The sequence below is a fragment of the Gorilla gorilla genome, chromosome 4 (assembly GCF_029281585.2).
Source record: "Gorilla gorilla gorilla isolate KB3781 chromosome 4, NHGRI_mGorGor1-v2.1_pri, whole genome shotgun sequence".
Lineage (NCBI taxonomy): Eukaryota > Metazoa > Chordata > Mammalia > Primates > Hominidae > Gorilla > Gorilla gorilla.
This window is the reverse complement of record NC_073228.2, coordinates 29,348,445-29,373,913: the sequence shown is the minus strand read 5'-3', so window position 1 is coordinate 29,373,913 and position 25,469 is coordinate 29,348,445. Positions and strand designations below refer to the sequence as shown.

The following is a 25,469-nucleotide window of genomic DNA, read 5'->3' as shown; positions in this document are numbered from 1 at the left end:
AGTCTCCTTCCTTTCTGCTCATTTCATTTCAATACATCAAGCACCTCCTCTACATACCAGGCTCTTTGCTGGGTGGCAGATGCCCCCAAGCCTATCCTGGCAGGCCTGGGCAATGAGCACTGTATGCCAGGCGCTAGGCCCAGCCTTCACTTGCAGGGTTAACCCACCCCGCTCTGGCCACCTGGATCTGTGAATGAATGGGAGAATGCGGCCGCTCTCCAGAGAACAGCATTCTCCCAACCGCTTCTTGTCGCGCCAGATATGGCCTCCTCGAAGGTGTGCTGGCAGAGCTGGCCTGGCCCAATGGGCAGCCCTGTGAGGCCGCAGGGGCGAGGAGCCGCCAGCCACACCACATGGCTCTCCTGGAACGGAGCCGCCTGAGCCCAGCCAAGCCGCCTCGAGCACCAGGGCTTGAGTCCATTGGAGGCACAAGGCAAAGAATTGCGACTTGAGGGAGGGCCCGGAGGAAGGCAGGCTGGAGGGAGGGAGGGCGGGGAAAGGACAGCAGGGAAATGAAGGGGGCTGTGAAAGACCAGCACCAGATGAAAGTACCGAGATGTTCCGGACAGGCCTGATTTTCTTTATCTTCGGGGCTGGGACTGCCAAGAGGCCCCGGGGAAAGCCTGCAGGCTTCACTCCCACCAGAACCAGCACCATTTGAGGGGCAGATTTCAATCCTTCCTTGGCCAGACAAGCAGGCGGGATGCCAGCGCTGGAGAAAGGGGAGGAGGAGGAGCGGTGGGCAGGCCTTTCCTGCTGGAGGTGGACACGCTGGGGGCGCTGAGGTTCAAGGCCACACAGTGAGGAGTGCAAAACCTTAACCGTCTCCTTGGATCGGCTGATGGCAGAGCTTTAGTTATAGCCATTTCAGGGAAATCCTGGTCAGTTAAGGTTTTCTAGTGCAGTTGGGATTTTCGCCTATATTTCCAGGTGCCTGTAAGGTCCTATGGAGCGTCCAGGTTTCACAGCTGGGGGAGGGACATCTGGTTCCCGGTCATTTATGTCCCTGCTGGCTTATGCAGGGGTGTCCTGCCCTTCTGCATCTCCCTCAGGGACTTGGGGAACCTTGGATGGTGTCTTTCCTCATACTGGGGCTGCAGGGGGCTCAGAACACTGCCTCTGACCCACTATTCCTCCATGACAATGATAATAACAAAATAGGTATTATTTACTATGTACACGCCCTGTTCTAACTGCTTAACACGTATTAACTCACTTAATCTTCCCAATACAACATAAGGTAGGTGCTACTGTCCCCCTCTTACAGATGAGAAAGCTAAGGCACAAAGGTGAAGAACTTGCCATGCCACCTCTCCTCCCTGCACTGGAAAACGTGTTGTGGGGTGGGCAACAGGGCTGCAGAGAGCCCCTCGAGATCTTGCAGTCAGGCCTGGGGACTAAAGAACTTTGTCCCAACCTCTCATGCCTGGAGAGTTTTAGGGCTATTTTGAGACTTGAGGGCTAAGAATGACCTCTTTCCTTCTGAGCCTCCACGGCCTCCCTTCCCAAAGCAGTGGCGGAGGGACACCTGGGTCTCCTGGGCTGTGGGGTACAATGCATAGAAATAAAGTGGGGCTCAGTTGACGTATTAGACATTTATACCATTGGGGATGCTTTATTTTATATTTTAGCATTATTTATTTTTATTTTTTATTTTTCTGAGATGGAGTCTTGCTCTGTCACCCAGGCTGGAGTGCAGTGGTGCGATCTCAGCTCACTGCCTCCCGGGCTTCAGCGATTCTCCTGCGTCAGCCTCCTGAGTAGCTGAGATTACAGGCACCCTCCACCAGGCTTGGCTAATTATTTTTTTATTTTTAGTAGAGACCAGGTTTGACCATGTTGGCCAGGCTGGTCATGAACTCCTGACCTCAAGTGATCCGCCCACCTCGGCCTCCCAAAGTGCTAGGATTATAGGCGTGAGCCACCGCACCTGGCCTCATCACTGCCTTTTAATAAATGAGGCTGTCCTCTTGGAATCTCAAGCCATGAAAAGCCCCATATGGCAGGCAGACTCCTGCCAGGAAATCAAATTGATAGTGTGGGTAGTCCCCAGCTCCTCAATGTCTACCCCACCCTGGACCTCATGGGAAGCATTCCTGGTTGGGTAAATCCCTGAAACAGTTTTGGCCGGGCGCCGTGGCTTACGCCTGTAATCCCAGCACTTTGGGAGGCTGAGGCGGGCAGATCATGAAGTCAGGAGATCGAGACCATCCTGGCCAACATGGTGAAACCCTGTCTCTACTAAAAACACAAAAATTAGCTGGGTGTGGTGGCGAATGCCTGTAATCCCAGCTACTCGGGTGGCTGAGGCATGAGAATCGCTTGAACCCAGGAGACAGAGGTTGCAGTGAGCTGAGATCATGCCACTGCACTCCAGCCTGATGACAGAGCGAGACTCCATCTCAAAAAAAAAAAAAAAAAGAGTACAGTTTTTCAAAAACCTGATTTTCTGATGTAAACCTGTGATGGTCTCCTCAGCTGCCTCAAACACTGTCACATCCTACTGTGGATTCAAGCTGTCAGGATGTTTACACGGCCACCTCAAATTCCATTCCGCTGTCTACAAAAACTTATTTTTAGACGTGCACTGTCCCTTCTTATACATTCCTCAGTACTGGATCCTGGACAAATCTTTAGTCAACCTTAAAGTTCAGTTCAAAAGGCTCGTTTTCTCATAGAGCTTGAGGCCATGTTTGTGAGTGGAGGAACTTGAGGTTTTAGGAATTTTATTTAGATCATGGAGATATTTTCGACTCAAATGGCTCTTAACTTTGATCTTGGGTCTAGGCTGCCTGGTTGAACGTACTACTGGTTTTCTTTCTTTCTTTTTTTTTTTTTTTTGAGATGGAGTTTCGCTGTGTTGTCCAAGCTGGAGTGCAATGGCACAATCTCGGCTCACTGCAACCTCCGCCTCCTGGGTTCAGGCAACTCTCTTGCCTCGGCCTCCCAAGTAGCTGGGTTTACAGGCATGTGCCACCATGCCTGGCTAATTTTTTTTGTATTTAGTAGAGTTGGATTTTCGCCATGTTGGTCAGGCTGGTCTCGAACTCCCGACCTCAGGTGATCCACCCACCTCCGCCTCCCAGTGCTGGGATTACAGGCGTGAGCCACTGTGCCCAGCGAACCTACTGGTTTTCAAGAGTTGCATCACTTTAACTGGGACATATCGGAAGAGTGGGACCAGATTTTAAGGTGAGTCAAGCCTGGCCTTCCTAAAACCCTATTGACTCCTTAATTCAGCTCAGGGCACCCCTTTGCCGCAAAATCTCATCCTCTGAGACCCCCAGAAGAGGGTGGGTCGGGGAAGCAGGGGCCTCTCCCGGTCTGAGAAGTCTTAAAGGCTGGGGGGGAGAAGTGCCGCCTCCTCATTTCATCTTTCTCTCTCGTCCTCCTCTCTCTGCCCTTTTTCTGTCCCTCCCTCCATTTTTTAGAAAATCTATAGAGGCAATGAGCTTTAGCAAATTTATCCAGTTGTGTAAATATTGCCACAAAGCAGCTTTATAACACCTCACTCACCCCCAAAAGTCCCCTGGACCCTATTTGCAGTCAATCCCTGCTCCTTTCCCAGCCCCCAGCAACTACTGATCTGCTTGCTGTCTCTCTAGTTTTGCCTTTTCTAGAAATTGTGTAAAATGAATCATATACTATGTAGTGTTTGGTGTCTGGCTTTTCTCACTTAGCATAACGTTTTTGCATGTACCGTAGTTTGTCCCCTCCATCTTTTATTATTATTATTATTATTATTTGTGACAGGGTCTTGTAGCCTTGTCTACAAGGCTGCAGTACAGTGGTGCGATCATGGCTCACTGCCACCTTGACCCCCTAGGCTCGTGCGATCCTCCTACCTCAGCCTCCCGAGTAGCTGGGCCCATGAGGGTATGCCACTACACATGGCAAATTTTAAAATTTTTTTTGTAGAGACAGGGTCTCGCTATGGCCCAGGCTGATTTCAAACTTCTGGGCTCAAGCGGTCTACCTGCCTCGGCCTCCCAAAGTGCTGAGCTTATAGGCATGAGCCACCATAACTGGCCCTTTTATTTTTATTTATTTATTTTTGAGATGGAGTCTCGCTTTGTTGCCCAGGCTGGAGTGCAGTGGCGCGATCTCAGCTTACTGCAGGGGTTCAAGTGAATCTCATGCCTCAGCCTCCCAAGTAGCTGGGACTACAGATGTCCACCACCACGCCCAGCTAATTTTTTTTTTTTGGTATTTTTAGTAGAGACAGGGTTTTGCCATGTTGGCCAGGCTGGCCTCCAATTCCTGACCTCAAGTGATCCATCCTCCTCAGCTTCCCAAAGTGCTGGGATTACAGGTGTGAGCCACCATGTCCAGCCCTTTTATTGTTTTTTGGCTTACCTTTGTTTCTCTCTCTCTCTCTCTCTCTCTCACACACACACGTACTCAAACACACTCGCACTCAAACACACTCGCACACACAATTTTCTCACTAACCCTCTGACCTTCCACCCCAAGTCCTGACTTGGTCTTTGGGCCCTAAGATGCAATCAGGAAAAAAAGTGTGGAGTCCACACCCCAGTTGGGTCCTAAGTGGGTACCTACAGGGGCAGCCACCATCCAGCCTGCCCCAGCCCATGCGGGCCCAGGATGTAGCATCCCCAGTGATGGTGGGAGCAAGGGAGAAGTAGAGGTGAGGTGAGGGGCTGTGAGATGTGCTTCCCCCTCCCTCCAGCTTGAGACCCTTGGCCTCTGACCAAGGCAAGTGAAATAAACATGAACGAAGCTGGGAGAATAATGTCAGTTTACTGAATGAATACATGGCTCGAGTCCATTCAGGGTGGAGTGAGGCCTGGCAGGTGCCCTCAGCAGTAGGACTCCAGGCCACTGGACCTGGCAGGGCTTCTGGGCTAAGGGGGCAGCACCAGGCCAGCCTGCCAGGGGCTCCACAGTCCCAGGCTGCTTGACCTGTGCTGTCTGGGACTAGACTGGTCGCTGTGGCTGCCCATAGATGCTCAAGCCAGACCCCAAAAGAGAGTGGCACGAGGTGAAAATCTAACTGTGAATGCTTTGGTTTCAGTTTCAGTAAAGAGGAGGAGGGAGGGAGGCACTTGGGGACGTAGAAAGAAGGGCTGGCGGGAGAGGTCTCCGCTGAGCTCCACAGTTGGCTTCCTTGCTAGACGACCTGGCTTTGAGAAATGCTGCCTTCATTTCCATCTCCCAACTCTGAATCTGGAAGGCAAGAAGATGTTTCAGGCTGGAGGGCTGCAGCAGACCGTGGGTCTGTTACAGGGGGCACGGCACTGCTGCTTCATCTTCTCCCACCCCATCCCTGAGGCCCAGCCACCCACATGGCCACAGTGCCTGGAACAGTGTGGGGAACAGAGACCTGCAGTCTGGGGCCGGGGAATCCAGACTGCCCCACTGGGGTTTCAGCCACACCAGCTTCCCCCAAAGACAGCATCTTGGTCATCTCCACGTCCCCACATAGCCTGGTGCAGCACTTGTTTTCAGGCTGAATAGCTGCAGGGGCCATTGCTTCCTCTCAGGGTAAGGCCCCACTTGAACCCCCGCTTCCTAATTTGGCAGGGAAGGGGGAACGGACCCAGGTGTTTCAGGAGTCTTTCAGAAATCAATGGCTGGATGCAGAGGGACAAGTGATAGGAGGGGGAAAGGGAGGGAGAGAGCAAGAGGCACTGGGACGCAGTGCAGTCCCAGTGGAGGAGGTGGAGTTGGTGGGGGTGGGTGGTCTCCTTTATTCTTCGGGGAAACCCTTGTCTCAATATGTTTCTTTCCCCCTTGGCTTGAGTGAATGCTCTCTGACAATTTAGAAACAGTTTAAGCCAGGCGTGGTGGCTCACGCCTGTAATCCCAGCGCGTTGGAAGGCCGAGGGGGGCGAATCACTTGAGGTCAGGAGTTCGAGACCAGCCTGGCCAACATAGCAAAACCCCATCTCTACTTAAAATACAAAAAATTAGCCAGGGGTGGTGGCGGGTGTCTGTAATCCCAGCTGCTTAGGAGGTTGAGGCAGGAGAATCGCTTGAACTTGGGAGGCAGAGGTTGCAGTGAGTCGAGATCGTGCCACTGCACTTTAGCCTGGGTGACAGAGCGAGACTCCATCTCAAAAAGAAAAATAAAAAAAGAAAAAGAAAAAAGAAAAGAAAGAAAGTTTCTGCCTGTTGTGGAAGAAACTGTTGCATGGAGCAGGAGCAACTGACATCCCCTCAATCCTACCTGGACCCTCTCACCCTCTCAGTTCTACCCACGGAAGCCCAAGCCCCTGAGCTGCCCCCATCCCCTCGTCCATCCTGCACTTTCTCCAAAAGCCAGTAGCCTTGACTGGGTGTTTGGGGAGGTGCTCTGGCCCAGCCTTTGGCCAAGGGCCCTCACACCCGCCCCTGTTCCTGCCCCTGTCCTCATCTGTTTGCATATCTGCAGGAGGTATTGCCCCCGCTACCGACCCGCCACCCCTTGTCTTGGTGACACTGGGAAGTTATTTGTGCCACTGGGAAGCAGCTGTCCTGGTGCTGGCTCCTGCGCACACCCAGGGACTCTCCCCAGCTGCCCTAACCTCGGTTTCACTTGTGGCATTTGTGTGAGGCTTTGGTTCTCACGTGCAAGGGAGGGGGGCCTGGTCAGCAGGCTGGCATGGGCACCACAGAGCCACAAAGAGGCTGGCACCTCTCTGTGCTACCTGGTGTGCCCTGATGTTTTGCCTCTTTTCCTCCTGTGTACCTGAACCGAGCTAGGGCAGCAGGTCACAGCTGTGACTCACCTCCGGCAACCCATATTAACAAAGTGCTGCCAACCAGGCGAGTCATGCCAGGATGCCAGGGGACCAAGGGAGTGTGGCCTATGGGGGAGGCTGGGTGCCCATGGCTCTGCCAATGGCTACCCTGGCTCTTGTCTTGAGAATGGCTCTGGCGGGAAGCCAGGCCAAGGCTGCGACTGGTCAGCACCCCAGGATGGTCCCTCTGTGCTGGGTTCTCCTCGGCCTTGGCTGTGCCCACCCGTGTCTGGGGTGTGTGCAGAGCTGGGGGCAGGTAGAGATGGCCTGGGCCTCCAGGGGAGAACTGGCTGTCTCCACCTTGGGGCCGAGAGCGGCAGGGGAGGGTTGGTGATGGGGTGGATCCTCGAGCGGGTCCCAGTTCCCGGAGGAAGGATGACAAATGAGTGGGGGTCACTCCCTCTGTGGGACCATTTGCCTCGGAGCAGCAGGGAAGGGCGGCAGGTTCCCTGCCTCCCGTGGAGACTCTTTTTGGAGCACCACCCTAGGGATGTTCTTCTGCCCTCCGGAGACGTCGGTCTTCCCTGGGGCCCGGGCTCAAGGCCAGGGTGCCCCAAGCCCAGGCTCCAGGGTGTGCGGGGAAAGGCTCGGTCCTGCTCGGCGCGGCTCGCCCTGGGCACTAGGGGTCGCCCCTGCCCAGCGGAAGCCACGCGGGCGCGCCCGGTCGCCGCAGGTTTCCCCGGACCGGGAAAAGCAAGGCGTCTCCGGGGCGGGGCTGGGGAGGGGGCGCCTGGGCGCGGCGCCCGGACACTGCTGCCTTGTCCTCCCGGCCGCGGCTGGACGGAGCGCGGGGCCGCAGCAACCAGGCCGGGCTCCCCGTCGCGCCCCTTCCGGAGCGGGAGGCCCTCGCCGAGGCGGAGCCTGGGACGCGCGGGGCGGGCGGCGGCGGGGAGCCGCGGGGCCGAGGCGCAGGGCGTTTTCCCCGGAGGTGCGGCGTGCGCCCGCGACACAAAGGTCTTTTAAAGACCTCGCAGCGCCCTTCCCGACTACGGAGGCTGGTGGCCCGGGGGGCGAGGCCGGGGTCGGGGGTGGCCGCGCGAGGGGGCGCTGGGATCGGCCGGACCCCGCGGTTGCGCCCGGGCTGGGACTCCCGGGCTCCTTTTGTGAGCGGAAGGCAGGGCCCTCTCCGGGTCTCTGAAAATGGTCAGTTCGGCTTCGCAGGGCTGCGTGCCCGGAATAATAAATTGGCTTCTCTAGGGTCGTAATCTGGGCCCCACCCCGAGCAGCTTTGAGCTGGTTCGCGCCTTCCAGGCAGGACTACTGGGGGTTCTCAAAAGCACCCCCGCGGTCGGCTGTGTCAGGATCACCTGGGTCCGGTGTGAACACGATTCCAGGGCCCCACCCCATCGCCTGAAGCGGAATCTCTGGGCGGGGCCCAGGAATCCGAGTTTTTGGTGAGTTCCCGGGTGATTCTGATGGCAAAGCCCATGTGGGAGCCACTGTTCTAAGGGCTTTTGGGACAGGCAGTTGTGAAATTTTCCCCCAGAAGAATCTCTGGGGACCCAGTTGTCACACACCGCTGGATTCACTGCGGTGTTGATTCTGCCTCCTGATGAAGTTCTTCCCGAGTCTGACTTCGAGCCCGCCTGCTTTATTAAGCACGTTTTTCTCCAGTCTTTTTTTTTTTTTTTTTTAATGGAAAAAGGAACAGGGAGAAGACTTTTCTCGAACCTGTTTGCAGAGAGCCGTCTTGCCCGCTTTGAGGGCCCTTTCTCGGGAGACCTGTTTGCTTTGTTCAACCTCTGAATTCAGCAGACCCCAAATCCACCAAGGCCACTAGCTTATGAGTGAATGTGGTCCCTTCAGGTAAGGGCCAGACAGCCCCTACCAGGGCTTGGGGAGGGTTTTCCTAGAGGAATCCTGGCAGTAAAAAAACCAACCCCCAAACTCTCCAAGTGCTGGACGCTGGAGAATCCCAGCAAGGAAAAGGAACAAATCTTATCTCATGCCGGAAGATAACCTCTTCCCTTTGTTGGCGCCTTTCCTTGCGTTCAGGATGAATTAAAATTCTTATCTGCTCTGCATCCAGTGAACTTGGCCTCGCCTTCCTGATTGTTTGCTGCGGCTGACTTTCCCAAGCTTTGTGGGGTTATTTTTGCCTCTGGGTGGTGGTCATTCCTTCCTTCCATGGCATTTGGTTCCACACAGTCACAGAAAAAGAGTAATTTAGCAAACACCCTCAAAATGGCAGGACTGGCCCCCAAAACCTACTTTCATTTTCCTCTGTTCTGGGTTGTGGGTAATTTCTTGACAACTACAAGAAAGAAGACAATGAGAAATGAATTGTTTTTTCCAATACAATGGTGAACAGATGTATAACCTCCTAGTTGCAGGAACGTTCTAGGAATCCCTTACACCACTTTAAAGGGGCAGGAAAATGGGCAGAGGTGCTGAGGGCTGGGTGAGTGCTAAGCATTGGCAGGGCGCAGCCTCATCCTAACGAGAGCTGCAGCCATAACCTGGGTCACCTTTGCTGTCTCGGGCTTCTAAATTTGGCAGCGAGGACAGACTCGCTTCCTTTGAGCAATTGATCTGAATAGCAGAATCCCATTCTGATGGTCCGAATCACATTTACAGGCTGTGGGGGTGAAGGCCGTGCTAATTGGCCACTTGCCTCACCACTGGCTTTGAAACAATCGCTTGTATTCTCTGCCCGGCAGGAAGCAGCAGACCCATCAAGGCCCTGGGCTCACTCTTTGTTCTGACTTTATGGCATTTTATGCCACAATAAGAAACACTGTGTACTCCGTGGGAGCCCATTGTGCCAGGCTGCAAGGATGTGGGCTCCGGTGCAGAGGGCCTGGTGCTCTTCCCCAGGAAGAAGAGGGGCTTTGTGACAGCCTGGGGGACAAAACAAGGGGTGCCGGACACTGTTACTGAGGCAACTGCCTGGCCAGTGTGGAGGCAGCTTTAGTCCCTGGGACCGTTTCTGTGCCCAAGGAGAGGGAGGGCAGGGGAAGGATGGAATTTCATCTAGAGTAGCAGGTCCTGGTTACCCGGTAAATTATGCATCAGGACTGGGCTAGCCACTGCCTCCGTTTTCTCTGGGCTCCTGAGATAACCTCCACCTGCCTCAAGATTCTGTGCCAGCTGATTGTATCTATCTCATCAACTCTTGTTCCATCAGGAAATTGCATCTTGGTGAGTGGGAAGTTTTTGTAACTGTGGACCAAACCTGGGCTTCCCATATTTTGGGTTGATCTGGTCCTTGGAGGGAAGAGCTTTCGGTTTTGTAGAAATGATGTGGATAGGAACTGGGGTAGGCACAGTCCATCCAGTCTCACACGTGAATGAACCAACGGGGATTTGAGAATGGCTTCTAGATCGTACCTGCCCCTCCGGCCAGCCCCGGGGCTCCCTTCCCCTGCACCTAGCCTGAAGTTTTCCACCATTAACGACACACCTGGGGCAGAAGACAGAGTAGGGTCCTTGCTCCAGGAGATCGTTGTAATAATCAGATAGAGACAAGACCTGAGCTGGGAGGAAGCCAGGACACGGGGGATGGGGGACCAGGCCCTGACAAACGGAGTGCTCCGTGTGGGGGCTGAAAGGGAAGGAGGAGAGGGAAGGCAAGGCCATTTAGCCTCACCTCAAAGGTGGGGTAAAGTGAGGCTGGTGGGTCCTGTCTTCTCTGGAGATGCTCCCCGATGGGAGGAAAGGCCAGCTTCCTGCTGGCCACTTGCAGAAGCCAGCATTCAGTACTTCCGCCAGCCTGTCCCTCACCCCAGACCCACCCCTGTCCTTCCCATGTCTGATGCTAGCACACGGGCCCCCTTATTACCCTGTGCCATTGCAGCAGCCTCCCGGCTGGTTTCTTTCCCCTCCAATGTGGCTGCCCAAGTTCTCCTCCCAAAACCCACATCTCCTGGCCTGCCAATCCCAGGCTGGAAACTGTTCCATGGCCTCCAGAGCCGCTCACAAACCCTTCCCGTCCCGCTCCCTGCCTGCACCTTAGGCTCATTCTCTGCCCTCCCTGGCCACACACCTCCCTGACTTTCCCCAAACATGCAGGTCTTTCCATGTCTCTGTGCGTTTCCATTTCCCTCTGCATGGAACACTCTTTCCCATCACACCTACCCTTGCCCACCTGCCAAACCCTCCAGGATTCTGGGTCAACATCATCCCCACGGTGGATCCATTGGTGAGAGCAATAATGAAGCAGGTTTGCCACCAGGCTCCCAAAGAAGTGGGAACACTGACTGCAAAGGGCACAATCTGATTGGATGAAAAGCGAGGCCTCAGAAGCATTGGCACGTGTCCGCGAAGAGCCTAGCTGGAGGTCTGTCCTAGAGGAGGGGCGGAAGGAGGGGCGAGAATGGCAGCGCCCCATTTCATCCGACTGCTCTGTGTTCCTCACATCTGACCCAACCTTCCGTTACAACACAGGCACATTTGTGGATACTCTTGGTTACATGTGTGTTCTCTCCTTAGACTCTGAGTCTCTTCTAGGAAAGGAGTGTCTTAATCATCTTTGTATTCCCAGAAGCTGGTTTAGAGGCTAGTATGTAGTAGGTTCGCAGAAAATCTTTGAATAGCGGCTGAGGTGGGAGGATTTCTTGAGACTAGGAATTGAAGACCAGCCTGGGTAAACTAGCAAGACCCCCATCTCTACAAAAAATAAAAAATTAGCCAGGCGTAGTGGTGGATGCATCCCAGCTCCTCAGGAGGCTGAGGTGGGAGGATCACTTGAGCCCAGGCATTCAAAGCTGCAATGAGCTGTCATCCCGCCAGTGCACTCCAGCCTGGGCAACAGAGTGAGACCCTGTCTCAAAAAGAGAAAGAAAATCTTTGAGTAAATAAATATATGTTGAACTTGGAAGTATTCCTTTACCTGGAATATTGTTCTCTCTGCAAATTTTGTACTATCACTTTCTCCAAAACATAACTCAGGACTCGCCTCCTGGAAAAAGTAGGTTCTTTTTTTTTTTTTTTAATCTTTTTGAGACAGTCTTGCTCTGTTGCCCAGGCTGGAGTGCAGTGGTGCAGTCTCGCCTCACTGCAAGCTCTGCCTCCCGGGTTCACGCCATTCTCCTGCCTCAGCCTCCCCAGCAGCTGGGGCTACAGGTGCATGCTGCCACGCCCAGCTAATTTTTGTATTTTTAGTAGAGACAGGGTTTCACCGTGTTAGCCAGGATGGTCTTGATCTCCTGACCTTGTGATCCACCTGTCTCGGCCTCCCAAAGTGCTGGGATTAAAGGTGTGAGCCACCGCGCCTGGCCAAAAGGTAGGTTCTGATTCAGTAGTTGACTGCATCAGAATGTTACTAAGCACCTATTAGGTACTAGGCATTTTCTAGGCACTGGAGGCCTGTGAGATATAAAAGAGATAAAGGTTCCCGTGCCCAAGTTGTTAATGAGTGCCCCCAACCCATGCAGGCCACTTCCTTATCTGGCAAAATCATTTGGGACGTCAGTAAACACTCAATGTTCCTGGTATCCATAGTGCCAGGGACATGGTCAGCAGTCAGATGTGACTCACTGTGTGCCCAGCATCATAAGAGGCAGGCATGGAAGGCCTGGCTTTGCATTCATGTAGCTCACAACTTCACTGAGGAGACCAATTGTTTATGGGATTGCAGGAAACCCCAGGAAGCCCCAGCCAGGGAAGAGCTTATGTTGTCAAATTCACAGCCTGTAGGAATTCACTGGGTCCACTAGTTCTCTTGCACAGGTGCTACTTTCCAGTTATTTCCTGGTTTTATAAATATGTGTCTCCTCTTTCAACTCCTTGACAAGCTCTTTATGGAAAGGGACATCAGGGCGTCATGTCTAGCGTCTAGTAGCTTCTTTCCCTGATCCTCATCTCCGCACCTGGTACAGGGCGGTGCATGAATGGATGAGAAATGATCACCACCATTAACAGGCATTTGTCAGCCGGGCACGGGGGCTCACACCTGTAAGCCCAGCACTTTGGGAGGCCAAGGCAGGTGGATCACCTGAGGTCAGGAGTTCGAGACCAGCCTGACCAACATGGTGAAACCCTGCCTCTACTAAAAATACACAAATTAGCCGGGCACAATACACCGATAATCCCAGCTACTCAGGAGGCTGAGGCAGGAGAATCACTGGAACCCGGGAGGCAGAGGTTGCAGTGAGCTGAGATTGCGCCACCACACTCCAGCCTGGGTGACAGAGCAAGACTCTTGTCTCAAAAAAATAAAACAAAAAAAACGAGGCATCCATCACTGGGTCTCTTCATGAGACACAACCAAGAAACACAATGTGAGTGAGTTCTCCAGTTCTGGTAGATGAAGGAGAGGGAGGGAGGGCTTCTCTCCTGACTTAGTGCCTCTCTTTTGCTCAATGTTACCATCAGATTCTGAATGTTTTCTACAAGAAATTACTGAGATGCAAATCAAGAAGTGTGAATTTAACAAGAGCCAGTTGGTTTCCTACTTTCATTTGGGTGCCTTTTTTTGTTTTTTGTTTTAAACAGGGTCTCACTCTGTCACACAGGCTGGAGTGCGGTGGCACAATCATGGCTCACTGCAGCGTCAGCGTCCCGGCAGCATCAATGGCACCGGGCCTGGGTGCCTCTTACCTGGTTATCTGTACCTGTTACTGCTCGGTGGTCTAAGTGGGCGAGATCAATTTCAGGGTTTCTCCAATTCAATGTGAGCTTGTGGTGAGAGAAGAGTGTCCCTGGTCCCTCCTGCTGCTTTTTGCTCTGGTTCCCAGCTTGCTCCTTGCAACTTCTTCCTAGTCCAGGACAGATTTACTGGGAGTTTCTTTAGAGGCAGTGCTTTAGGGCTTTGGTCTTCATCCATTGGGTTGTACCGTTTGTCGTTTGTCATGTTTGCTTTGCAAGCCTGGTGGCTAATGTTGCTTGCATTGGCTCACTGCTCTTGGGGCCATCTGTAACCTGTATCAACCCCGGATGCTTTGAAGTTCAGTGTGCAATAAAAAGTTCATTAAAAAGATGTGGAATCATGAAAATAAGGTTACAGAAATGTTAACAAAGGATCATATCCTGCTTCTGGTACTTTTCTTTTTTAAAAAATGTATTTCTCTGAGAAATTTATGTCAGCATTAAAACCATGGAAGAGTTTAGGAAGGACAGGCCTGGGTCAAAAGGAGGGTGAGATTCTTGAGGAGATATCTTGGCAGAGCCCCAGCCTGTTTTCTTAATTGAGAGCTCAGGGTCTAAGGAGAGAATGTGAGCCAGAAAAAAAAAATCTAGGTTTCTTATGACTAACAGTTTGAACCCAGCTTTTTTTTTTTTTTTTTTTTTTTTTTTTTTTTTTTTTGAGACAGAGTCTCATTCTGTCACCCAGGCTGGAGTGCAGTGGCACAATCTCAGCTCACTGCAACCTCTGTCTTCTGGGTTCCAGCGATTCTCCTGCCTCAACCTCCCAAGTAGCTGGGATTACAGGCGTGTGCCACCACACCCAGCTAATTTTTTTGTAATTTTAGTAGAGACAGGGTTTTACCATGTTGGCCAGGTTGGTCTCAAATTCCTGAACTCAAGTGATCCTCTAGCCTCGGCCTCCCAAAGTGCTGGGATTACAGGCATGAGCCATCACACCCAGCCAGGTTCCTCTTTTTCGCAGGTCCTCCATGTTTGGGTGCCCACACGTAATACACAACCAGCCCCTGCATCCTTGCTCTCCTCTATTTTTGGGGGGCAAATATCCTAGAGGCTCACTCGGTTATATGACCATTGATGACCATTTAATTACTACTCATGTTTAATAATAAGCAATTATGTGATCATCACTTACTTTTCAGCCAGAGGGTCACCATGTGTACACTTAGCAGCTGCTAAATCTTAGTCCTAAAAATGATAGTCCCATATCCTCCCAAGCGACCGTGAGGACCTCAACAGCTTGCACATCTAATAAACAGCACTGCAGGGTTTTCAGGGCTGCCACCGGACAGCTCTGGGTCACAGCCAGACTTACCCTCTCTCTTTCTACCTGGTTGTGGTTGAGCCTCATGAGTTCTGCAAACCTCTGCTCATAGAGGTGAAGCAGCAGCACCAGGTACAAGCCTGAATTCATCAGCTCGTTTTGTGCCTACAAATGGAAAAGAAAGCTCTTCAGTTCATCTGTAAAATAGTCATGGTCTAAATTGTGGGATGCAGGGTAACAAGGCTAAGAGGTGACAAGAACTGGGAGAAGAGCCCAAGCTCCAAGGCAAGGCCTGCTCTTGGGGACCAGAAGACAGAGCAGGAGGAGATGCAGGGTAGAGGCCAGGGCAGCCACTCCCCTGGGATTTTTCACTATCCAGTGGAGGATGCTCGGAGAAAGTTCCATTTTCCAGGCTCAATCCCATTCCACATTTATTGAGCAGTTACACATGCGAAGCCTTGAGCTGGATGTTGTGGGGGAACACAGGGCAAAAAGCCTCAGAACTCCCTGCTGGGAACCCATCACCTGGTGTCGGGGAGAGAACTTCATCCGTAAACAGCTCCAGTACAAGCTGGATGTGTCGGGTGCTACAACAGAGATGCACCAGGCCTTGTCCATAACGTTCTCAGCAGTCACAGATGTCCCCTTGTGAAAGGCTTCCTGAGGAGCCTCATTTGCCCCCATCATTCCTTCGCTTCCCAATCCCTAAGCATTCGTCTTGATCTTGCATATCACCTTTTGCACTTGTTAACGTTTCCGCTTTTTCTTGAGGAGTGGGCTGTGTTTTTTTTCTCGCTGGTGCTCAGAACAGGCGCTACACAGGGAGGATGTGATGGTCTGGCTGGCCATGGCACTTCTCTGTCCTCAGCACTTGGGCTTTGCTGCCAAGAGTGGCTGTGCTCACTCTAGACCTTTCACAGACCTTCCATAAATCAGTGGTATTAGTAACAACTACTATCCCTCTATAGGGGAAGGAGGGGAAGGCCCTTTCAGTCCCCATCTTTCCCTTGAGTGGGGGTCTTGGGATGGGCCAGGCTGTGCTCACAAAGCCACCCAGCCCCCGGGGACTAGAGTCCCCAGCAGAGGGCATGGCCCCTTCCGTCACCCTTGGGAAAGCTTGCAACTGTGACTCTGTCGGCCCAGGATAACGATGCGTGGGCGTGAATGACACAGTGAGCACTCAGTGTCTCATCTGCCTTCTTCCTGCAGCAGCGCGGGTGCCACATCTTCCTGTTCTCATTAGATCCAGGGCAGCTCAGGAGGTTGGCACAGAACCCACCTCTCCCAGGACCAAGCAGCTGCCAGAAAAGGCACAGAAGTTGAGCAAGGATTGATATGCTCTTCCTTCTGAATCAGTGCCAACTCTGGATCTTGGTGACAGCCGGCCCTGAGATCACTGCTGCAGGCCTCTCCACCATTCTACAGATCCATCTTCGAAGGCCCCAGTCCTCTGTCCTTAGCAGTTAGCCTCCTATTTTTAGCCTTTGGTCGTGTTTTTTGTGCTCTGCTGACCTTGGCCTAGAGTGAGTAGAGAACAAGTTGCTTGTTTGCATTATTTCTGTTTTATTTATTTTATTTTATTTTTGAGACAGACACAGTCTGCCCAGGCTGGAGTGCAATGGCGTGATCTCGGCTCACTGCAACCTCCACCTCCCAGGTTCAAGCAATTCTCCTGCCTCAGCCTCCCGAGTAGCTGGGATTACAAGTGTGCACCACCACGCCCAGCTAATTTTTGTATTTTTAGTAGAGATGGGGTTTCATCATGTTGGCCAGGCTGGTCTCGAACTCCTGGCCTCAGGTGATCCACCTGCGTTGGCCTCCCAAAGTGCTGGGATTACAGGTGTAAGCCACCCTGCCTAGCCACTTTTTCTGTTTTAATTGCCTCCTCCTGCCCTCCCCGTGAGTCTGTGCCTGCCTCCGACTGTCTCGCCAACCACCTCTTCTGAGAAGCCTTCCTCACCTGGCTTTTAGCTCCTCCTCACCAACAAAGCCTTGGTCCTTATTTGTTTACCTCGTCCCCGGCTTCCTCCTGCAAAAGCTGCCAGTGGTTCTCACACCAGTGCTCTTTGCCAGCCAGCTTTTATGCTCGAGACACCGGGATGCATAATGACAAATCAATCAGCTAGAAAATGGTTTGGAACTATCAGGTTTGTCAAAGCATTCAGGGAAATCATTTACTTTTTATGACTCAATAAGGCCCAGAGGCATGCAGATGGGAGAATATCCACTAATGTTTTCTGCAGATAATTTGAAAAGTCACTTCTAGCAGATTGTGTCTCTTCTCTGATCTGTGGGAGGGAACCTGCCACACGGCGCCATCAATCTCGCCGGCTCGGTTCCTTCATGTGCGCCCTTTGCAGAGCTGGTGATGCTCGACAAAGGGGCTCGGGGCTCAGCCCACCAGTCAGAGCAGGCGTAGCAGGCGTGTGATAGTCAACTCCAAATCAGCCTTTATACTCCTGAGCTACAAGTGGGAGGGATTTGTTAACTCAAAGAGTTCCACCGCACTTGGCTGGCCAGGGCCAAATGAACGAGGTTTTGGAGCAGGGCTTACTGGAGCTACGGCTCATCCACTCCTTCCTTGTCCCAATCACATCACACTTTGACTCCCACGTGGAGTTCCCTTTGTGTGCCAGACTGAAGGGAATGGGGGTGGCATTAATAGGAGGGGGCGGGGACATTAAAAAGGAGAAGGCATGTGAAACAGCGCAAAAGGGCTCCGGAGATCTCAGCCCACCTGCCAGCTGTTTTCTTCATTTTGCTAATATTCATTTAGGCCAAGAGACTTGCTACTGACGGAAATTCTCAATATATTCCACTTAAAGAAGCTGACAGCCTGGCTGAACGTTCTATCAAGTCTTCAAATATATTCAAGAGTGCTCCTAGGTATAAGGGTGATTAGGTGACTGCGTGTGTCTGAGGACATCTGTCCTTGGCTGAGATGGAGCCAGGCCAGGCCTGTGCTTCACAGCAATGACAGCCTGAGGCCCACTGAGACTCTCCTGTGCGGCAGAGCAAGGATGGCAGGGGTGTGTTCCAATTCAGTGAGCAGGGGCCCCTGGAGTGCACCTTACCTGGAAAGCGCTGTCGGCTAAGGTGGGCAGTGCAGGGCCACCGGACACTGTGACTTTAGGCAGAGTTTTAACTGTGCAGGGCCAAAGGGACTCAATTTGTAATGGAAGGGAAGTAACCTCTGTTCTGCCTGTTTCCTCAAAGCATGATAGTAAAGTGAGCTAATATATGGGATCTCGCAAAACCAACACATCCTACAAGAGACAAGATTTAAAGACAGGATTCCAGGTAAATTGTCTGGGCGTTAAGATCTGTGAGGGCAAGACCTGCATCTGTCTTGTTTGCTCCTGACTCCTAGTGCCTGGCCCAGTGCCTGGTATACTGTGCATGCTTTATAAATATATGGACAGATGAAGCAATGAGAAAAAAATGCATAATTGTGATGGATCAGACAGTGACCCATTCAGCCACAACTTTTGAATCTAGTGGCTCCAGGTTTAACATGCATCAGAAATACTGAGCAGGCCTTTTCAAACACAGTTACTAGGCAGTCTCGTCCCCTCCCCTCCCCCTTCTCCTCTTTTTTTGAGACAGTCTCACTCTGTTGCCCAGGCTGGAGTGCAACGGTGTGACCTCGCCTCACTGCAACCTCCGCCTCCCAGGTTTAAGCGATTCTCCTGCCTCAGCCTCCCGAGTAGCTGGGATTACAGGTGTGTGCCACCACTCCCAGCTAATTTTTGTATTTTTAGTAGAGACGGGGTTTCACCACATTTAGCCAGGCTGGTCTCCAACTCCTGACCTCAAATGATCCACCCACCTTGGCCTTTCAGAGTGTTGCGATTACAGGCGTGAGTCACCGCGCCTGGCCTCACTGCTCCTCCTTTCCTCCCTGCATTTCTGATTCAGCTGGACTGGAGTGGGCCCAAGAATGTGTACTTCTAACAAGTTCCCAGATGATGCTAACGCTCCTGGTTTGGGGACCACCCATTTTTGAGAACCACTGATCTAAACTAAGGGTGAGCACGTGATAGCTGCTAAGCTGAGTCTGGCCTGTGGATGTGCTCTGGTTGGATAGAAGGAAGCAAGAAGGAAGGTAGAAAAGAAGAGCATGACCATCTTTAGTTGGGGAGAGCACTTTCCATTTTGCCACAAATGCCACCACGCCCAATGGCAGGCTACCTAGAAGATTACCATCATTTGTTGTCTGCCTGGCCTCTGTGGTATTTGAGTGTGTAACCTGTGACCTAAGCTTTCCTTAAACCTGTTTTCACCTCATCCATTTTGGAGGCTAGAATGTTATTTGGCTCGCCACATGCTGCTATCCAGGAGTTCTGCCCTCCACCCCAAAACCGAGTGCCCAACCAGCATCCAATATGAGTCCTGCTTCCAGGCGACAGCCAATGCTCACAGGAGCAAATGTAGGCTTGCCTCACACACAGCACTACCGAAAGAGTCAGGAGAAAGGAGGGCTGTACTGCCACAGGCCCTGACAGACCTAAGATGAAACCGCCAGGTCCCTGGGGTCCCACAGCTGCTCTTGTCTAATGATCCCCTCTCCAGATGCTTGTAGGAGTTCCTGATCTAGCCGCTTGAGGCCTGGTAACAGACCTTGACCTTGGGCCTCATACTAGAATAATCCGAGTTCAGTGCCCTGTTAGCACCTGTGAGCAGCATCTGCCCTGCTCCCACCAGAAGTACAGAACTAAGGTAGGAAAACGTGCTCTGACGGGAGCCCCTCCACACTCTCAAAGGCCACCGACAGTGCTGACCCGGCACCTAGAGGACACGCCCTGATCTGTGCTCAGGTCCCAGGGGAGGCGTCCGTCCCAGATGTCACAGACTTCACTCCAAGGCCTGGTGGATAGAAGGCCCGCTCCTCTCTTTCCTTCAGCTGTTAAACATCTCTTCTTCAGAAAGGCCTTCTCTCGTTCAGAGAGCAAGTCGGAGTCCCGCAGCTGTTCCCGCAGCGGCCTGCATGGTCCTTGTTTTGACCTCCACCTGCAGGAATTGCTGGCTTCAGTCTTCGCTGCTGGTCTGTAGGGCCCTGCGGGTCTTGGGTACGGCAGCATTTTCAGCACAGTATCTCACAGGCAGCAGGTGCTCAATAAGTATTTGAAAATTTAGTTAAACTGGCTGGGTGTGGTAGCTCACACCTGTAACCCTAGCACTTTGGGAGGCCAAGGTGGGAAGATCACTTGAGCCCAAGATTTTGAGACCAGCCTGGGCAACAAAGTGAAACAGACTCCATCTCTCAAAAAAAAAAAAAAAAAAAAAGCAGGGTGTGGTGGCACACCTGTGGACCCAGCTACTTAGGAGGCTGAGGCAGGAGGATCCCTTGAACCCAGGAGGGACCCTGGCCCCATCCCAGAGCTGGGGTTAGACCTGGGTTGGGCCTGTGTATCACTATTTTAATAGAAAAAAAGAAGATCTGCAGCTAAATGTTATAAGTTATCATTTTGGGTGGTAAATTATAAGAAATTTTTGTATGGTTTCTGTAATTAAACAAAAGCAAAAAAAAAAAAAATCTAAGTGGGAAACTATATAAGAAAAACAGTTCACTAGTCAGTTAGTTTGAGGTTAAGTGAGAACCAGGCTGAGCTGAAGCCAGTTCTAGGTTTCTTTTGGTTTTGCCCCTTTTTTGGTACATGTCTAGACTTGTACACGTCTAGAAGTGGTGCCACTTCTCCAGAAAGGAACCCATTTGCCAAGGACAAGCAGCAGGAGGGTGGCCAGGAGGCCCAGGTGAGCCAGGTTTGGGAGCGAGGGGAAGGGACCAGGCCCACAAGGCACAGGTGTCCATGTCACCTCCACGTCCAGGCTGGTGGCCTCCTCAGCGGGGCTTGTCCCCTCAGTGGGCTCACCACGCCTCGGGGACGAGCTGAGGTTCAGTGACATCGTAGATATCTTTGTGTTCAACAACAGTTGCTTCAGTCTTTATCTGTGGCGAGCTTCAGAATTCGCCCAAGTCAGGCTCCCTGGGGCCTGGGGTTTCGCCCAGGCTGTGAGCAGACAGGCACTATGAATTCCCAGCAGGTCATGGGGACAGTCAGGACTGCAGTGAGGTGTGAGCCCTCAGCCGCCGCCAGACAGCAGCCGCCCATGCTATGACCTGGCTGTCCCCACAGGGCGGGCCTGGCAGCCTAGCTGCCACCTGGGATGATAATGCGGGCATTTCCCAAAAGCTCTGATGGCTTGTGAAGTTCTCACTGAAACGAATTTAAAATCATTCCTGCTTCCACGTGGAGCAATGACTGTGCTGGATGCTTTCTGTCTCTCCTGCAGATCCGCACCCCTCCTGCTCTGTGGCCCAGGGGCCGGCCCCATGGCTTTCCCCAGCCGGGCTTCCTTGCCCTCTGGCTTCCCGTTGGGTTTGGCCCATGGGAGGCCCCGGCAGGAGACCCGAGGGCGGAGGAGGGAGAAGCTGGGTGTCTCTTCCCAATCCCTCTCTGCTGGGCGTGGTGTGACAGTGGTTGCTGTCTTCTCCTGAAGGCCACAGGCTGCTGGTGGCTGATCCTTAGCTACAGCGCTCATGACCCTGGCCACACTGCTAGTCCCAGGACGCCTCCTCATTCCTTGCTGCTTTCTTTTGCTGCCCAGATTTCCCTCCTCCCTTCTGCATTCTTCACTTGCCCCTTTGAGTGTGCCACCATCTCTTCCCACCCAGATCCTGGCTGATACAATTACTGTCATAGTTCTTTCTAGAAGGTGCTTGTAGCCAGTTGTCTTAACATGGAGGGTGCGGTGGGGCCGAGGATATGGATGTGACCCAGTGGGGCTGGTTTGTTTTGTTAGTTCACTGATGGACTCTAGGCCAGTCATTGGTGCACGTAGCTTTCTCCCCTGAGTGCCAAGTCAGTCGAGCGTCTCTGTGGCTGTAATCTGACAGTTCTCATGCGTGGAGCCTCCTCTGCACACACTCTGTCTATGAGGTGATGTACTCGAGTCTTTTCCTACATCCAGACCTGTGAGGTGTGAGTTAACATCTCTCACCTTCTACAGATAAGAGAACTGAGGTGCAGAGAATTGCCATAGTCTCTTCAAGGTCATGGGGCCACTCTGGGGAAGAGAGTAGGGTTTAGATTGAGATCTTAATCAAAGCTGGTAGGCTTTTCAGTGGGACCTGCGGCCTCACATGAGTGCAAACATCTTAGTACAAATGGAAAAATGTGCTGCTGTTGGGTCAGTTCTATAAATACCATTGATAAAGGACATTAGATGGTGGCAGCAGCTTGGCAGAGGGAGAACCATGTGGAAAGGCTTGGGGCCAAAAGGGGTCTTTTCTAGACAAGGCATTCCCCTGGGCTGCACGGTGTTTGTGTTGTCAGTAGATTGCTCTGATAGATAGTATTCTGGGCAACCCATCCTCATGTGAACACGTCCTCCTTAGGAGATTTGGCAGGCTCCGTTGCCCAGAATGATCTATTTCTTGAGATGAACCTGTCGGCACCCTGGCTGGCACCTGACCTCAGGCACTGAGAGGTTCTGGTTTCTTTCAATATTTCGCCTCCCACATGCTCAGCGTCCAGGAATGTGAGTCGCTCTATTTATCGTCTCAGATCTTAGTGCCTGGTGGTTATGATGCAGTGATGTGAGACCTTCAGGCCTCAAAACACTATTTATTTCTCAAGAAGTCCTTCTCCTCTCCCCTCCCCTGCCCTCCCTTCTCTTCCTCTCTTCTTTTCTCTTTTTTCCTTTTCTTTCTCTAACCTCCTGATGCCTAACCTCTGTAATGCTGCTGTGGCATTATGCCCTTATTCACTGAACTCTTCAAATATCCTTCATTCTTGTCAATATTTTGTTCTTTGGTCTACACCCTTAAAATTTTAAACAAGGAAACTGCAGAATTGCCTAGACTCACACAAATCATTTTGACTTAGCTGTCAAAACGTTGGCCAAAAAAAGGTCTGGTAAATATTAATTGACTGCTTATAAAGTGGAAATCACCTTCTAGATCAGCCCATCCAATAGAATACACTCAGAGGTACAAACACAAATCACAGATGTAATTTCAAAATTTCTAGTAGCCACATTAAAGAAGTAAAAAGAAACTGGTGAAATTAATTTTAACAATATAATTTATTAACCTAATATTTTCAAATGATCATTTCTGTATGTAATTTTTACTTTTTTTTGATATTTTACTTTTTTGGCATTAAGTATTTGCCTAAGAAAATCTTTATTTCTCCTTTGCTCTTGAAGGATAATTTTGCAGGGTACAGAAATCTAGGTTGGCCAGTTTTTTCTCTTAACACTTTAAATATTTTGTTTCTCTGTCTTCTTGCTTGCATGCTTTCTGGGAAGTCAGATGTCATTCTTATCTTTACTCCCCTTTAGGGAAGGTGTTTTTCCCCTTTGGCCTCTTACAGGATTTTTTCTTTATCTTTGATTTTTTTTTCCATTTTAAATATGATGTGTCATGGTGGTGGGTTTTTTTGTTTGTTTTCTTTTGTTTTGCTTTTGGCATTTATCTTGTTTGGTGTTCTCCGAGCTTTCTGGATTTGTGATTTGGTGTCTGACATTAATTTGGGGGAAATTCTCAGTCATTATTGCTTCAAATATTTCTCTGTTCCTTTCTCTCTTTATTCTCCTTCTGGGTATTCCCATGATGTGTCTATTACACCTTTTGGATAATTGTCTCACAAGTTCTTGGATATCCTGCTCTGTTTTCTTTTCTTTTTTTCCAATCTTTGTTCTCTTTGTTTTTCCATTTTGGGCAGTTTCTATTGGGATATGCTCAACTCAAAGATTCTTTCCTCAGCTGTATCCAGTCTACTAATAAGCCCATCAAAGGCATTCTTCATTTGTTAGTGTTTTTCACCTCTATCATTTCTTTTTCTTTCTTAGAATTTCCATTCCTCTGTGTACACTGCCCATCTGTTCTTAAGTGCTGTCTACTTTACCTGTTAGAGTCCTTAGCGTATTAATCATAGTGTTTTACATTCCTGGTCTGGTAATTCCAACATCCCTGCCATATCTGAGTCTGGTTCTGGTGTTTGCTCTGTCTCTTCAAACTGTGCTTTTCACCTTTGAGTATGTCTTGTAATTTTTTCTTGGTAGCCAGACGTGATGTACTGGGTAAAAGGAACTGCTATAAATGGGTTGTTAGCCATGTGGTGGCGAGGTGTGGGGAGAGGGGAAGTATTCTACAGTCCTTTGAGACTCTAGGTCCCAGTCTGAGTGAGCTTGTGCCTCTGGACTGTGAACTTCACAAGTGCTTCTCAGTTTCTCTATCCTCCCCCTCCCACCTTAGGTGGGACAAGATGGCTAGAGAGGGCTGGAGTTGAGTATTTCCCTTCTTCCAGTTAGGTATGGCGCTCTGATAAAACCTCCAAAGGTTAGGCTCTGGTTAAATAGTTTCTCCTGAGGGCAAACTGTTAGTAAGAACAGAAAGCTCTGGCTTATACCAAAATGGTTACTTTCCCCCTCCCCCTGCTGGAAGCATGAAGGAATTTTTCTCTGCTATTCACTGTAAGCACCTGGTTGCACTCCTGGACAGAAAACTCACTGAAGTGTGGGGATACCCTTATGACAGGGTCCCCCTGGAATTTTTGACTCTCAGACTTGTCTACACTGAGCATCCAGCAGTTCATTAATTACAGCTTAAGGTTGCTTGTCCAGCACTGGTTTCCATAGAGCTTTCTGCTCAGGAGTCTCTGCTCTGGTAAGTTGTGATTTTTTTTTTTTTTTTTTTTTTTGAGATGGAGTCTCACTCTGTCGCCCAGGCTGGAGTGCAGTGGTGCGATCTCGGCTCAGTGCAACCTCTGCCTCCCAGGTTCAAGCGATTCTCAAGCCTCAGCCTCCTGAGTAGCTGAGATTACAGGCATGCGCCACCACGCCCAACTAATTTTTGTATTTTTAGTAGAGATGGGGGTTTCGCTGTGTTGGCCACACTGGTCTCAAACTCCTGACTTCAAGTGATCCACCCACCTTGGCCTCCCAAAGTGCTGGGATTAGTGATTCTATCTGCCTGTCTTTCCAATTTTAGGGGCAGTGATTTGCTCTGTGACTTCACTTCTCTTATGGATCTAAGAAGGGTTGTTGATTTTGCACTTTTTAAAGCTTTTTACTTGTTGTTAAAACGAAGTGACAACTTCAAACTCTTTACATATTGAACTGGAAAGTGTACTAAGTCTTTGAAACTTGGTGTTTAAAATTAGGTGATATAATACCCCCCCTTTTTTTTTTGGTACTGTGTCTTTGAAATTTGGTGTGTATGTGACACTTACAGGATATGTTGATTAGAACAAGCCACCTGTTCATTAGCCACAAGTGGCTTGTGACTTCTATATTAAACAAAATAGTATTAGGTTGGTGCAAAAGTAATTGTGGATATTGCCAACAAAAGTGGCAAAACTGCAATTACTTTTGCACCAACCTAATAGTTCTAAATGGAAGACTGTTTGCCTGAGAATTGGGTGATTAACTGTTATCTCAGGCACAAATCAACTTCCCACTTGAGGGTAACTAACTTTTTTACAATATTAGAAATGCAGTCCAAATACCCTAGGAGAGTTAATTCACTAGGTGTTAAAGATCAGCCAGTAGGCATTTACCTCATGTTTATTAGCTGTAGGTAAAGCAGTTCCTTCTTATCCCAGGGTTACTTGGTATTTAAATTAGGGACCATTTCCTCCAAGACCCTGATTTTTTTTTTCTCTTGTTATTAAATTACTTCTGCAAACGTGGGTGTGGAGCTTGCCAGAATTTTTTGGTATTTTTCTGCGTCCAGTTGCCCACTGAAGCTTCTTACTTTTGTTCCCAACAGCAGGGCAAACTCAACCCAGGACAAATAAGACTTCCAACTCTCGGCCAGGTGCAGTGGCTCACGCCTGTAATTGTAGCACTCTGGGAGGTGGAGGCAGACA

The 25,469-nt window shown here is 50.7% G+C and overlaps 1 protein-coding gene and 2 long non-coding RNA genes across 18 annotated transcripts in view; 2 read left to right on the top strand and 1 right to left on the bottom strand.

Annotated features, from left to right (window-relative positions):
- Positions 1-4,742: 4,742 nt before the first annotated feature.
- Positions 4,743-25,469, bottom strand: part of MARCHF10 (membrane associated ring-CH-type finger 10) — a 112,918-nt gene continuing 92,191 nt past the window's right edge. For 15 of the 16 annotated variants that reach the window (XM_055386916.2, XM_055386910.2, XM_004041138.5 and 12 more), the window contains 3 exons: positions 14,644-14,757; positions 8,955-8,997; positions 4,743-5,187 (listed from right to left, as the gene is read on the bottom strand). In XM_055386916.2, the coding sequence (XP_055242891.1) occupies positions 5,132-5,187; positions 8,955-8,997; positions 14,644-14,757 (213 nt within the window). In that variant the 3' untranslated portion in view covers positions 4,743-5,131. Of the gene's footprint in view, positions 5,188-8,340; positions 8,998-14,643; positions 14,758-25,469 lie in introns of those variants that run through there. The other variant, XM_055386917.2, reaches the window with a different exon arrangement.
- Positions 7,785-8,767, top strand: LOC129533495 (uncharacterized). The gene is made up of 2 exons (XR_008679764.1): positions 7,785-8,137; positions 8,389-8,767. It is a non-coding gene; the product is annotated as an uncharacterized lncRNA (long non-coding RNA).
- LOC129533494 (uncharacterized) overlaps positions 9,356-25,469 on the top strand; it is a 51,385-nt gene continuing 35,271 nt past the window's right edge. Inside the window, exon 1 of the long non-coding RNA XR_008679762.2 lies at positions 9,356-9,884. This is a non-coding gene — a long non-coding RNA (uncharacterized lncRNA). The remainder of the gene's footprint in view (positions 9,885-25,469) is intronic.